Here is a 13,294-nt window from a genome sequence, read left to right on the forward strand (position 1 = left end):
AAAGAGAAAGTCACTCCAGCCATGTCCCTGCTTGCCAAACATGTGTCTGTCTGTCCTACCAGCCTCCAAAGGTGATCTGAGCACACTTCTAGAAGACTTTTGCATCTGGGCCGTGGTATAGGAACTTGCGCTCAACTAGGAGACCTGTGTTTCCATTCCAGCTCAGCCACTTGCTAACTGTGTGGACAAACGGCTTTGCCACTCTGAGCCTGCCCCTCTGCGGCAGTTTTTTACCCGCCCCATTGGGAACCCTAACTCTTCTTCTCAGGACTATTTGAAGGTGATGAAGTCATGTGATGCCCTTGTTTCTCTGTCTCTTCACAGGCAGCCAGGGCTCAGGCTGCTGCCTGGGTCCCCTTTCCCACGGTCGATGTTCCAGACTACGCCCACTACACCCTGGGCACGGTGATCCTGCTGGTGGGGCTCACAGGGATGCTGGGAAATCTGACGGTCATCTATACCTTCTGCAGGTGCCTGGTTGGCAGGATGGGGGCCTGGGCACTGAGGGCAGCCAGCCATGCAGAGACAGGGCAGAACACAGGGTGGAAATTCTGGTGCCAGCAGTGCCAGGGCACTGTTGAGTCTGGGTAGGGAGGCCAGGGCCAATGGTCTCAGGCTCAGGCCTCCATCTTCAAACCCAGGAAAGGGGCCCAAATGTAATCCAGGGCAGCTTGAATGGCACATTTAATTGGGCCCCAGGCACACCGTCTGTGTAGGGTATGTGTCCCTATGACACACACGTCTCTGCCTATTCTTCCCTGCTCTCGGCTCACCTCCACCATCACCTGTCCCAGTGGGCACCCTCCCTCTGCCTCAAAGAGCAGCCCTGGTACCAGGGTCCTGAGTCCTCAAGCCCTTCAGCAACCAGCCCTGGCCACCACCCTTGGCTTCCTTCCCTACCTGCCCCACTCGCCGCCTGAATGGCTGAGCCAGGCACGTGGAGAAGTGAACTCCTGGCTCTACCACCCATTAGCTGAAACGACTTGAGCAGGTTACTTATCTTCTTTGAGTCCACTTTTCTTGTCTGCAAAATGAAGTTGTGATTTACTTCATGGAGTCAATGTGATGATTAAGTAAGTTTTTATATGTGCAGTGCCCAGCAAATGAGTGAATCCTGGCTGTGTCACTGACTGAGTCTTGTGACCGCAAGCCACTTCATGGGTGGGAGCCTCAGTGTTCTTATCTGCAAAATGAAATGGGGTGAGAGGGTAGATGTGAAGACGGATGATTATGGGAGACGAGGTTTGTGAAAGTACCTGGCCTGTGGGCACCATCGTCAACTCCTGTCCCCTTTGCCAGCCCCGAAGGTGAGGACTGCAGGGACACTGGCAGAAGGGGGACAGGAGAGGCATGAGTTGCTGCCTTGAGGGGTTCCACTTCTTAGCCCACAATGCCAGGCTCCAGAGCTGTTTGGCTGGTACTTGCTGGGCAGCGGGATGGGCCTGTGGGCCAGCAGCTCGTGCCTGTGTGCAAGCATACACATGTGTGCACATGTGTTTGAGGGAAGCTCCCCAGCAGAAGCGCCTCCTGACGGTTTCTGACCCCTCACAGGAGCAGAGGTCTCAGGACACCTGCCAACATGTTCATCATCAACCTCGCAGTCAGTGACTTCCTCATGTCCTTCACCCAGGCCCCCGTCTTCTTCACCAGCAGTGTCTATAAGCAGTGGCTCTTTGGAGAGACAGGTAGACATTTGGGGCTCCCTTTTGCTGGAGGGAGGAGGTGGGTTGGGACAGGGGATGTCCACGGTGGAGGGTGGCCCAGATGAGAAGGCGATGTGCTCTTCCTGGGCAAAGAGTGGGTAGTCACCCTCAGTCTCATGAGTTAGCAAGAGGATTCCGTGAGCCTCTGTCAGATGCATGCAGGCGGGGTGGAGAGCAGCTAGGCCTGATTTCCTTGAGAGGCGAGCGTGGGAGCTGAGTACACGCAATCCACAGACCCTCCTTCCCCTGGGGTATCTGATGAGCTCCCTGCCAAGGACTGAGGTCAGGGAGCTGTGCCCACAGGCTGTGAATTCTATGCCTTCTGTGGGGCTGTCTTTGGCATCACCTCCATGATTACCCTGACGGCCATCGCCCTGGACCGCTACCTGGTCATCACACGCCCACTGGCCACCGTCGGGATGGTGTCCAAGAGGCGGGCGGCGCTTGTCCTGCTGGGCGTCTGGCTCTACGCCCTGGCTTGGAGTCTGCCGCCCTTCTTTGGCTGGAGTAAGTGGGCTCAGGGAATCAGGGGAAGGGAAGATAGGCTGGGAGGGGTATGTTCAAGGGGCAGGTAGGTGGACTTGGGTTGACCAGCTGGCAGGAGGGGCCAATGGACTGCTTAAGTCTCAGAGCAAATGGACACTCAGGGGGCATGACTAGCAGCAGGGGGAACTGGGGCTGTACCATCAACAGTCAGAGGATAACCTGGGCTCCCATCCCCAAATGCAGAGGGGAAGACCGTGTGGTTCCTGGCTGGCGGGAAGTGACAGGTGCATCTGATGCTGAGTTTGCAATGAGTCAGACAGACAGGAATTGGGGTGTGAGGCCTCAGCAGGTAGGAGGGTCAGCAGCAAGGCACCCGCCCTTCTGAGGCAGGACCAGGAATCTGGCTGAAGTCTTGGGGGAGTAAGACCCTGGGGCTATGGTGAGGTCTCTCTTCCAAACTGGCAAGATTGGGCGGCAGTGGACTTTGCCAGCTGTCTCCTGTTAGAACCAGCTTGGAAAGCTCCCCTCCGGCTTCCTCACTCCACTGGGCAGGGCTGGGGCCGGGGCCAGTGTTTGAGAAGCTCAGACCCCACATCCAAAGCCCCTGCTGGATGAGGAGCCTGAGCCAGCGCCGCCCTGAAGGCTGAGCACCCGCCCCTGGTTCCCAGGTGCCTATGTGCCCGAGGGGCTGCTGACCTCTTGCTCCTGGGACTACGTGAGCTTCATGCCATCGGTCCGCGCCTACACCATGCTGCTTTTCTGCTTTGTGTTCTTCCTCCCCCTGCTCATCATCATCTACTGCTACATCTTCATCTTCAAGGCCATCCGGGAGACGGGCCAGTAAGAGCTGGGCGTGAAGGAGGGGCTCCATGGGAGGGGGGCTGTGCCCCTTGGCCAGGGCTGCCCGTGACTCACATCTGTACCCACACCCCGGGGCACTCCCAGCCCCAGACGGGCAAAGACCAGCTCAGTACATGTGCTTATGGGATGGGGTGCCGGAAGGCCAGTACAACCTGGGTGCTTAGAAGAGTCTCAGGAGGCAGGGTCTCCTGAAGCGTGGGCCTTCAGCCTTGGTCAGGGGGTGTGGTGGGGAGAAGACACGGCAGGCAGAAGTGCAGGGAGGCAGCTTAGGCTGTGGATATACTGGGGAACTTTCTGGGAGTCAGGGCTGCCTGCCCTGGAAGGGATGGCCGGGTCCAAGAAGGCTCCCTGACAGCAGGCATGACCCTGGCCCTCACTGCAACCCGAGTGGGGTCAGACCCAGACTCTGCATGCTTTCTAGAGCTCTCCAGACTTTCGGGGCCGGCGAGGGTGGTGGTGAGTGCCCCTGGCAACGGCAGCGTCTGCAGAACGAGTGGAAAATGGCCAAGATCGAGCTGTTGGTCATCCTTCTCTTCGTGCTCTCCTGGGCCCCCTACTCCACTGTGGCCCTGATGGGCTTTGCTGGGTGAGGGGCTGGGGCAGGGGCTGGAAGGGTGGGGGAAGGGGAAGGGGACCCTGAGGCAGCCTCTCCCTCCCCGGCCCAAGCCCAAGCCAGCCGTGCTCACACCCTAGGTCCAGCCTCACAGGCTTATTGTCCCCCTGCTATGAGATGCCCCACGGGAGCCAGGCCTGTCTCATTCCTGGAGGCACTAGGAGACATGCTGGGGGAGTTCTGGGCCACACTGGCTTTGGTTTGAGGGCCTGCAAGGGCTGCCAGGTCCTGCCAGATCCCTTGGGAATATGCAACTTTGCCTGAGGTTCTGGTTTCCTCTTCACCCAGACTGTGGGCACACAGCCGGGGTGCTACTCACCTCCCGCCCTCTAGTCCTTTGTGGCTAGAGTCTGCGGACTCTGCTACCTGCAGCAGCATGGAGGCAGGCCAGACTTCAGGAGCACTTTGAGACAGTGAGAACTATGAGTCCTTGCAGGTGCTTGGGTATGAGACCTTCTCCTTGTGCAGGAACGGCCTGGTCCCCTCCGGGGCCCTCCTGTGCTGTTACTCTCAAGGAGCCAGGGGCGCAGCAGGCATCAGGGTTCGGCGGGGCATGGGGAGAGCTGGGCAGAGGGCCAGGGTCATTGGGGGTGGGGAGGGTTTACTGCCAGCAGCACAGGCTCCAAGGGACAGTGGGACCTGGCGAAACCCCCAACCTGGCACATCTTCTCAGCACCCCTCCCTCAACTGCTCCCTGGGTTCCCACTCCCCTCAGATCAGGATTCTCCCTGGCATTGCAGTCCCTCCCCCGGGGATGACTTGGTCATGCTGGTTTAGACCAGGCTGGGCTGTGCCCTGGCAGGGCTTGGTTGGCCTATGAAGAAGTTTCCTGAGAGGGCTGGTGGGTTGTGGAGTCCCCAGGGAGGGCCAGCTGGCAGAGGGACCACAGCTTCTCTGTCCTAGGTACGCACATGTCCTGACGCCCTACATGAACTCGGTGCCAGCTGTCATCGCCAAGGCCTCTGCCATCTACAACCCCATCATTTATGCCATCACCCACCCCAAGTACAGGTGTGGCCCTCTGCCAGAACCCAGCCCCAGATCCCCAGTCCCACCCTCAGGGGCATAGAGGGCCTGGGCCTATAAATGGGGGCAGGGGCCAGCCATCTTTCCTGTCCCTTGTGTACATGCATTGGGTGGGGAACTCTAGCAGCTGAGAGCAGCCAGTGACACTGGATGGGATCTGGAGCTGGTGTGACCCTCTCTGCTGTCCCAGCTTCCTAGGAGGCTCAGCTTGGAGGGACATCAGAGTTCCCTGGGCAGTGTCCAGTAGTAACTGGGATTTTCAGAGCTAAGGCCAAAAGGCAGCCAGGATGGCTGACCAGCAGTGCTGCTTGCTACAAAGAGAGGCCCCCAGACAGCGGCAGCCTGGAGAGATCACAGCAGGGAGAGCTCCACTGCACTTCAGGGGCCCTGGCAGAGGCCTGGGGCTTGTTCTGGCCCAGAGTGCTCTCTGCTGATAGAATCCCAGCACAGCTGGCCTCTTCCACGAGGGGGCCTTCAGTGCTTCCTTTTGCCTGGTGGTGTCAGTAACTCAGCACCCTGCTGAGGCCAGCTGTAGGCCTTAGCCCATCCAGCTCAGAGGCGGCTCAGGAGCGTTCTTGGTCCCCATTTGCAGAAATGTGGCTTAGGTCAGCCACTCGAGAACCGAAAGCAAGCATCTGGCTGAACCTGCCACCCTAAGGCTCTCGCTCCATGCCCATGGACCCAGTGTCTGTCTGCCCATCCTCATAACCCCAATGTCTTTACGTCCCCAATTCCCCAGAGGCTCTTTGTCCACTCCCATTAGCCCAGTACCAGTCTGTCCATCCACCCCCATCTCCTCAAGTCTGTCTGTCCATCCCCCTAACCGGATGTGCTGTCCTTGCAGAATGGCCATCGCCCAGCACCTGCCCTGCCTTGGGGTGCTGCTGGGCGTGTCAGGCCAGCACACTGGCCTGTACACCAGCTCCCGCTTCACCCACCGCTCCACACTGAGCAGCCAGGCCTCGGACCTCAGTTGGATCACTGGACGGAGGCGCCAGGTGTCCCTGGGCTCTGAGAGCGAGGTGGTAAGGAAGCTGGGCCCTCACTGACTGGCACCTCACCATCCTTTCCTCTGGGCGGGGCTGCCTCTGAGACTCAGGGACCCTCAGGAACCTGGGATGCTGGCAGGAAGAGCCCCTCACCACCACCGCCCCCCACGGCCTTCCCACACACCATCGTCCCTGCCAGACAGGGGCACTGGGGTCAGAGAGGCAACATGTTGGCACAGGGTCACCCAGCAGCAGGGCCAGGACGAAACATGGGTCTTCCAACTCCAGGCCGCCTCTCTTCCATGCCAGCACTATCCCAGGGCCTTAGAGCCTCAAATTGCAAAGACTAGCATTTCTCACCCTAGATGGGCCTCTAGAGAGACAGGCAGGAGCTAGCTCAGGACCCTTCACCCTCAGCATTAAGCGCCCTCCTCCTGGAGCTCACAGGATACAGTGGAAGGAGCACTGGCTCTGGAGTCGGGGGACCTATGTTCAAGCCTGAGTTCAAGTCCTTACTGTGTGAGTTTGTGCAGGTCACTCACCCTCTCTGAGCCTCTTTGTCCTCCTCTGAAAGGGAAAATCATCATGTCCACATCTAAGACTAGATAGGGTGCCCACGGATGCTGACCCCACCGTTGTGGTCAGCCATGGGAGCTACCAGTCTGCCAGCCCCTACTTGGGGCCTGGAGCTCTGATGCCCCCTGATGTCACCAGGAGAGTTCCCTGTGACCTGAGCCCCTGTCCCCAGCTCCTCCATCATTGTGCCTACAGGGCCCACTCTGGGCCTCACCAAGTGCTTCCACTTACCTCCTCCCACTGCCCCCATCCCTGAGGGTCTCAGTTGAGGGGCTGAGGGAGGAGCTGTCAGAGGACTCATCCCTGAACTAATGTAGTAAACATCAAGGAGTGAATCTTATCCATTAAGAGGGCCTAGATCCTCATGAAGACATACCCTCCTACATGCTTAAGAAAGCACACAAGCACACACACACACGCACACACACATACACACACATCCCAGCACATGCACGCACAGTTTGCAAGGGTTTGGTGACCAGCAACCCTGTAAACAGTATTGTGGGCTTCACCCCAGTGAATAAGTGTAGAGAGGATGGAGAAAGGCCTGGTCAGGGAGGGGGCAGAAGCAGGGATGCAGAATGTCCCCCTCACCTCACAGGGACTCTCCCACTCCCCCAGGGCTGGACAGACACAGAGGTAACAGCTGCTTGGGGGACTGCCCAGCAAGTGAGTGGATGGTCCCCCTGCGGTCAGGGCCTGGAGGATGTGGAAGCCAAGCCCCCTCCCAAGTCCCAGGGACAGGAAGCAGAGGCTCCCGGAAAGGTAACTGGGCCCGGCACCTGCCAGTCTATAAAAGGGCAGGGATAAGGAGCAAGTAGCCCAGGGAGCGGCCAGGAAAGGGGAGCAGGCCCAATGCCCTCTGGGAATCACCCCCTCCCTGCACCTCCCAGCTTTCCCTTGCTCACCTGGGGGTCCTGGGTGTCTCCGTGACTCCAAGGTGTTCTAAGCAGGCCTGAGTGTGACTGTGCCTGAGAGTGTCTGTGTGTGTTTGCGTGACCTTGACTGTGCACGTACATAGCAGGTGGTGGTGGCTCTACCGTACTATGATGAATGTACGTCATGTATGTAAATGTGTGTGACCATGTGCCTGGCACACGCATTCTGTCCCTGTGGCACCGTGGGGCATGGGATTGAGTGTGCCCTAATGTGTCTGCTCTAAGCTGTGCATGTGACCAAGTGTGGGTGGCATGTACCTCTCTGTGTTTGGAAACTGGGTGTACCTGGGGGCGTGGGGCTGCAATCGGTGTATGTGCTCACTGAGAATGCCCTGAGATTAGGGTATCGCCCAGAATACTTGTGGCTATTAAAAGAAGGCCAGCTGTCAGCCCAAGTGCCTATGGAACGGAATGTTGATGGTGATTAGAGAAGGCCATATTCTGGAACGCTGGAAACGCCGTGCACACAGGTCCTGAGGCTGCCCTGCCCCTCTGCTGACAGCTCCCCACCCTGCCCCTCCACTCACACCCACACCACACCCCCAGCTCCTGCCTTCCTTCCCCCAGGCTGCTCCCCTGCCTGTCCCAGAGAGGGGGAGCCCTGGGCTGCTCCCTGCAGTTGTGGGGCCCCTGCCTCTTCCAGCGTTCCCACCCCAGGGATCACCACTCACCAGGTGCCCCAGCCCTGAGCCCGGGAACTGTTCATGACCACAGAGGCCAGGGCAGAGGCTGGCAGCGTCCCCCAGGCTGGCCGGGCAATGATGAATGGCACTGTGCCTCTCCTGGAGAGAATACCGGGCTGGGGTGGGGCGCTGGGCAGAGAGGGACAGCACATCAGCCATCACCTAACGTGTGTGATAAGCACTGCCAATAAGGTATCAGCACACAGGGTGCTGAGAGCAGAGGCAAGTCCCCGAGGGCTCCCAGGAAAGGTGGAGGTAAAGCAGGGATTGCCAGGCAGGATGGGGCCGAGGAGCGGGGATTGGGCGGTTCAGGCTGAGGAAACAGCCTGTACAAACATAGCAGGGTGTCCCGGGACAGAATGTCTCTCTGTGACCCCAGGGGCAGCCAAGGGGCTCTGGGAGCTGGCGGTGGGGATGGAGGAGGGAAGGGGGCAGGAGGTGGTAGGAGCCATGGGGAGGCCCACTAGGTGCTGTCGTGAGGGGTCTCCAGTCACGAGCCTGGGGGACAGGGAGCCCTTGGAGGGCTTCGCGGGGCACCGAGGGGCTTGGTCAACTTAGCAGATTAGCCGGGCCTCCCCGCAGTGGCTGCGGAAGGACAGGTTGAGTGGAATGGGCCGGCAGAGAGAAGATGGGAGGAAGTCGGTAGGACAGGCAAGGAATGAGGCATTTAAGACCGCAGGGAGAGAGGAGACGCCGCAGCATGTGGAAGAGGACTGCAGGGAAGGGGGGGATCGGATGGTGGGGGTGAGGAGAGCTCAGTCCCGACCCCAGGAGTCCGAGAGCCCGGGGACATCCCAGAGGGACGGCCTGAAGGTGGCCTCGGACATCGCCTGGAGAAGGCCCAGCCCCCAGCCAGGACGAAACCTGGCCACACAGCCCCCCTCTGTCACGCGGTGCCCCTAAACACAGAGGGTCCCTGGGAGACTACTCCCAGTGGGATACTCCTTGAGCTAAACAAATGTCTGCTGTTTGCTTTCAGACCAAAGGGCTGCTCCCCAGCCTGGACCCCAGGATGTAGGGTGCCCATCAGTTTGTCTTTCTGGGACACACCCATGTCTCCTGGGACACACCTCCCCCTCACACACACACACACACAGACCCAGGATTACCCTGTGGGCCTGCGGGCTTTGGAAGAAGCCCTGTCACCCAAGCTGTGCTGGATTCGCGGCCCTGTACTGCAAAACTCCTGCTCTGCAAAGTGGTCTGCACCCACTCCTCAGCTCAAGAGCCCGCGCCCCAGGCTCAGCCTGAAGAGTGAGCCCCCAGGCCCTCCCGCGGCCCGGAACACAGACCTTCACTCGCTGGAACCCGTTACTCACCTCTGGCTTTCCCCCCAGAGTGCTGTTTCCACCATGGACCACCCTCTTCTGCACATGTGCATTTCCGGGCACACTCTCCTGTGTGTACATATTTGCATGCACACCAAGTGCACGAGTGCACACACTGCACCTGTGGTTTGTTTCAAATCAGTGGTCTAATTCACCCCAGGGTGTGTGGCTCTGGCAGGATGTAGAAAAATAAAAAGCAGAGAAGGTCTCCGACAAGCACAGTCTCTACCTATTGGTGCCACCGTGGGAGAGAGACCCAAGGCCTGGCCTCGATGCCGACAGCAGCCTCTCTTCCTCCTCTCCCTCTGTTCCCCACCTCATGACTTTCACTCCTAAAACCCCATCTCAAACTGCAGGGAACGGAGTGGAGGAGGGGCAAAGACCAGGCTTGCCCCTATCCCTACTCCCCCCGATGAGCTGCTGTTACTGGGAAGCAGGTCGCGCCCGGCTTGTGAGTACCAGCTGCTCTCTGGCTGGCTTTGGATCTCCCAGGGGAGGCAGATGGAGGGAGGCCGGCCTTCCCCTTTAAGAGCATCCTTCTTGCTACCCCTCCCTTTCGCCAGAGGCAGCATCAGGCATCAGGCGGGTGCTTGAGTCCAGAGAAAGAGCCTGCAGCTCCAGGTACGGCCTAGCCCAGGGTTCCCCATCCCTGTGCAGGATCAGCTCCTTCCTTTCCCCACACTGGTCATGCACTGCTGCTGGATCCTCACCAGCCTGGCGGGACAAACACCCTCCTCCCCTGGAGAGGAGATAAAGCTGGAGTCAGGGATGGATGGGGTGGGGCCTGGGGGAGGGGCAGGGGATGGGATGGGGGAGGTCAGGGTGCTGGCCGTGAGCTGCTGGCCTCCTGAGCCAGACCTAGGCAGGCAGGACAGCTGGGCTGCATGACACAGGGCAGAGGAGGTGGTGAAGTGGGGGAAAAAACACAGGTCCCTCCCTGGCTTTTCCACTTGATATTTCTGTGACCTTGGGCAAGTTACCAAATGCCCCTGTGAAGTGGGGACTCCTTCTTGTCATGCATGTTGTATGTGCTAGGCCCAGAGTTTGAGGTGGGGTGTTGGCAGCTGGGAACTTTCTCACACCCAGGCCAGTAGTGAGTCCTCAGGGCCCAGCTCAGGCCAGAGCCCTCCAGGAGGGCAGAGAACAGAGGGCCCAGTTGCCTTCCCCGAGCCTCAGTTTCCTGAGCAGTGTGGGCCTTGATCTACCTCCAGACCACACAGAGCCTGAGGTCTCTTCTGAGAAAGGGCTTCTGGAGGTATCTTGGCTCAAAGACCACACTGGCAGGAGTCCCGAGGGGCCTAGGCCCCCATCCAGAGCATACTGGCTCTGGGTTATGGACTGACCACAACACACACATTTTCCCCTCCCGGCCCCTTCTGGCCCCTTGTCCCAGCAGCTGAGCAAATGGCCTCTCCTCCCTGCCCCCTGCCCCCTGCCATTCCGGTGCAAAGGGCACGGGGGCCTGGCATGTAACACTGGCAGCTGGAGCTTTCCATGCTGCTGTCAAGTTTTCAGAGCACAAATGAGACAGGAGAGCCAGGAATAACTGCTGGGCCCCAGAGGGTCTGGAGGGTGGGGGCCTGCCCCAGACCTGCTTTCAGATCCTGCACTGAGGGTGCAGGCAGGGGACCCCCACTGCCAGCTTTGGGTATCAGGAGGTGCCTGCCACCACCGGCAGCCCGTTATCTGGCACGAGTCCCCATAGGAATGAGCTCAGACTCCAGTATGGCTTGGGTCTACTACCTGTGTGACCTTGGGGAAGTTACTTAACCTCTCTGAGCGGGACAAGTAGCAGCCCCTCAGGATCTGAGGAGATAATGGCGTGAAGGGTCCAGAGCTGAGCTTGGCCACGCCCAGAGCTGCTGCTATGATTATGATTGTTTTTATGGTTGGACAACTCTCTTGGGCCACCATGAGGATAAGAGGCAACTTCAGGGTCCTCACCAGGGAACACAGGGCAGCAAAGACCCAAGTCACAAAGCCCCTGGCCAAGGGAGCTCAGCCACGGTCTTCTGGGCAAGGGGGTGGGTACAGCCAGGCAGAGAGGGCAGCTGGGCATTCTGGGCTCTCCAGAGGGTGGAGGGAGCAAGGAGAGGAGAGCAGGGGGGCAGAGCATTATCACTATCCTGGCCAGGCCCCTCTCCTGCCCCCTGGGGGGTACTGGGTGCCGGACACCCCTCCCCAGGGCCTATATTAGCCTTGTGAGTCACAGTGGACCCGCTGGGAGGCCGAGGGCGGGCGGGCACAGTGTAGGGTTACAGTCCATTTATGGGAGCAGCAGAGGGCAGATATCAGTGTCGATGGCATTCGTTCCCAGCTATTCTTAGGAGCCTCTCAGGAGCTGCACACAGCCTGGCCAGGCAGAAAGGGACGGAGCAGGCAAGGCCGGGCGGTCGGGGGCAGGGGCCGAGGTACGGGCTGGGGGGGCAGGGTGCGTGAGGGTCCTCTCACTCTACTCTCCCTTCATCCGCAGAGGCCGCCGCTGTCAGCACCGGCATGTCTTACAGCGTGACCCTGACTGGGCCTGGGCCCTGGGGCTTCCGTCTGCAGGGGGGCAAGGACTTCAACATGCCACTCACCATATCCCGGGTGAGTGTGCACGGCCCACAGCCTAGAACCCACAGGGGCGGGGCATGCTCAAAGGAGGGTGTGTGCATCCATCCATCCATCTGTCTGTCCTCCCCGAGGCTCTTGGAAAGCAGAGCACACTTCCCTGGTCTGGGGGTGGGACTGGACCCAACTGGATACTGCCGGCCACAGGCCCCTGGTCTTGGCCACAGCTGTTGCCCACCCTAATTGGCTGGCCTATTATGAGTATGAAACATGGGCAAGCGGCTGGTGTTTTGAGCAGAGAAAGAAATGCCAAGTTTGCAGGCCAGGCAGGCAGGTGGACAGAAAGTACAGGGCCTTCCTAAGCCCTTCTCCGGGAGGGTGGGCTCAGGGTACCCCCCAAGCCTGGAAGTGGGCAGCTGCTTTGGAGAAAGAGCACTCCTAGCATGAAGAGGTCAGGTGACAGGCGGGCAGGTGGTTAGATGTACAGACTGCTGACCTCGGCTGCCCTGCTATCAGGGCTCGGAGCTGGGCTGGGCTGGTAACCGGTCTCCTGCATCCACTCCATCCCAGACCTGAGATAACAGCCACCTTCCACCCCCACCTTCCTGGGGCTGCTGTGGGACCTCACACTGGCTGGCTTCATGGAGCTGGGCCTTCCTCGCTTGCTGGGGGCCCTAGCCATTCACCTACAGCTGCTCTGCCTGCCTGTCTCAAGTCTGGTTCGCCATGCTCACCTGGGGAAATGGCCTGTGTGTTCTGCAGTGTCTGTGATCAGGGAATGGCACTGCCTGATGGGAATGTCACAGATCTTTGGAGATTGTCTGAGTAACTCTATTGCCCAGCTGGAGACACTGAAGTCCAGAGAAGCAAGAAGCTAGATCCGCTTGAGAGGAAGCGGTCTGTGAGAAGGGACTTTGTTTTAAACACTGCTGTGACCCTGGCACCTAGACCAGTACCTAGGATATAGTAGGTGCTCAGGCAACACTTATCAAGTAAAGGGAAGTCCAGCAGAGGGGCGCTGAAGGCCCCAAGGCTCAGGGTGGACTGTGAAAGGTACCAGGGCAAACACAACCCCTGCCTGGTGGGGTATGCTGAGACTGAGCCCCAGCAATGCTGGTGTGGGCACAAGGGGGCAGGCTGAGGCCCCAGGCTGTCACTGGAGGGTGATGGATGGGCAGGGGTGTCTGGGTCACTGCTCACCTGGAGACAGGGAGACAGTTTCTTCTCCAGGGCATGGAGACTTGCCTTGGGCCTGAGGGTGGGATGGGGAGGGCGGTGGGGAGGCACTGAGGTGGGCAGCCAGGGAAGGCCTGAAAGGTGCTTGGCAGAGGGGGCAAGGAGCCAATGTCCCCACTGGAGGCACAGTCCTGGCTGTGCAACCAAATGTGGACACTTGGGGGGACCCTAAGATGGAAAGCCCCACTCAGGGGTGTTATGGGAGCCTCACGACAGCAATAGCCTCACAACAGCCTCACAACTCCTCTGGGGTGCTGGCCTGGCTCTAGTCCAGGGAGAAGGCCTTGGCCGCCATCCTGCTG

General features: G+C 59.4%; 2 protein-coding genes across 9 annotated transcripts in view; both read left to right on the forward strand.

Annotated features, from left to right (window-relative positions):
• The window catches only part of OPN4 (opsin 4), a 9,987-nt gene extending 1,094 nt beyond the window's left edge, over nt 1–8,893 (forward strand). The window contains exons 2-11 of one of the 2 annotated variants that reach the window (XM_007458353.1): nt 325–470; nt 1,038–1,073; nt 1,552–1,685; nt 2,007–2,210; nt 2,858–3,029; nt 3,472–3,636; nt 4,567–4,674; nt 5,534–5,714; nt 6,876–7,019; nt 8,855–8,893. In XM_007458353.1, the coding sequence (XP_007458415.1) occupies nt 325–470; nt 1,038–1,073; nt 1,552–1,685; nt 2,007–2,210; nt 2,858–3,029; nt 3,472–3,636; nt 4,567–4,674; nt 5,534–5,714; nt 6,876–7,019; nt 8,855–8,893 (1,329 nt within the window). The remainder of the gene's footprint in view (nt 1–324; nt 471–1,037; nt 1,074–1,551; nt 1,686–2,006; nt 2,211–2,857; nt 3,030–3,471; nt 3,637–4,566; nt 4,675–5,533; nt 5,715–6,875; nt 7,020–8,854) is intronic. The other variant, XM_007458352.1, reaches the window with a different exon arrangement.
• Nucleotides 8,894–11,518: 2,625 nt separating this feature from the next.
• LDB3 (LIM domain binding 3) overlaps nt 11,519–13,294 on the forward strand; it is a 57,258-nt gene continuing 55,482 nt past the window's right edge. For 2 of the 7 annotated variants that reach the window (XM_007458355.1, XM_007458356.1), the window contains exon 1: nt 11,700–11,792. In XM_007458355.1, the coding sequence (XP_007458417.1) occupies nt 11,700–11,792 (93 nt within the window). Of the gene's footprint in view, nt 11,583–11,676; nt 11,793–13,294 lie in introns of those variants that run through there. The other 5 variants (XM_007458354.1, XM_007458359.1, XM_007458360.1 and 2 more) reach the window with 5 other exon arrangements.

This window comes from Lipotes vexillifer, unplaced genomic scaffold (assembly GCF_000442215.2).
Source record: "Lipotes vexillifer unplaced genomic scaffold, Lipotes_vexillifer_v1.1 scaffold437, whole genome shotgun sequence".
In the NCBI taxonomy this organism is placed as follows: Eukaryota; Metazoa; Chordata; class Mammalia; order Artiodactyla; family Lipotidae; genus Lipotes; species Lipotes vexillifer.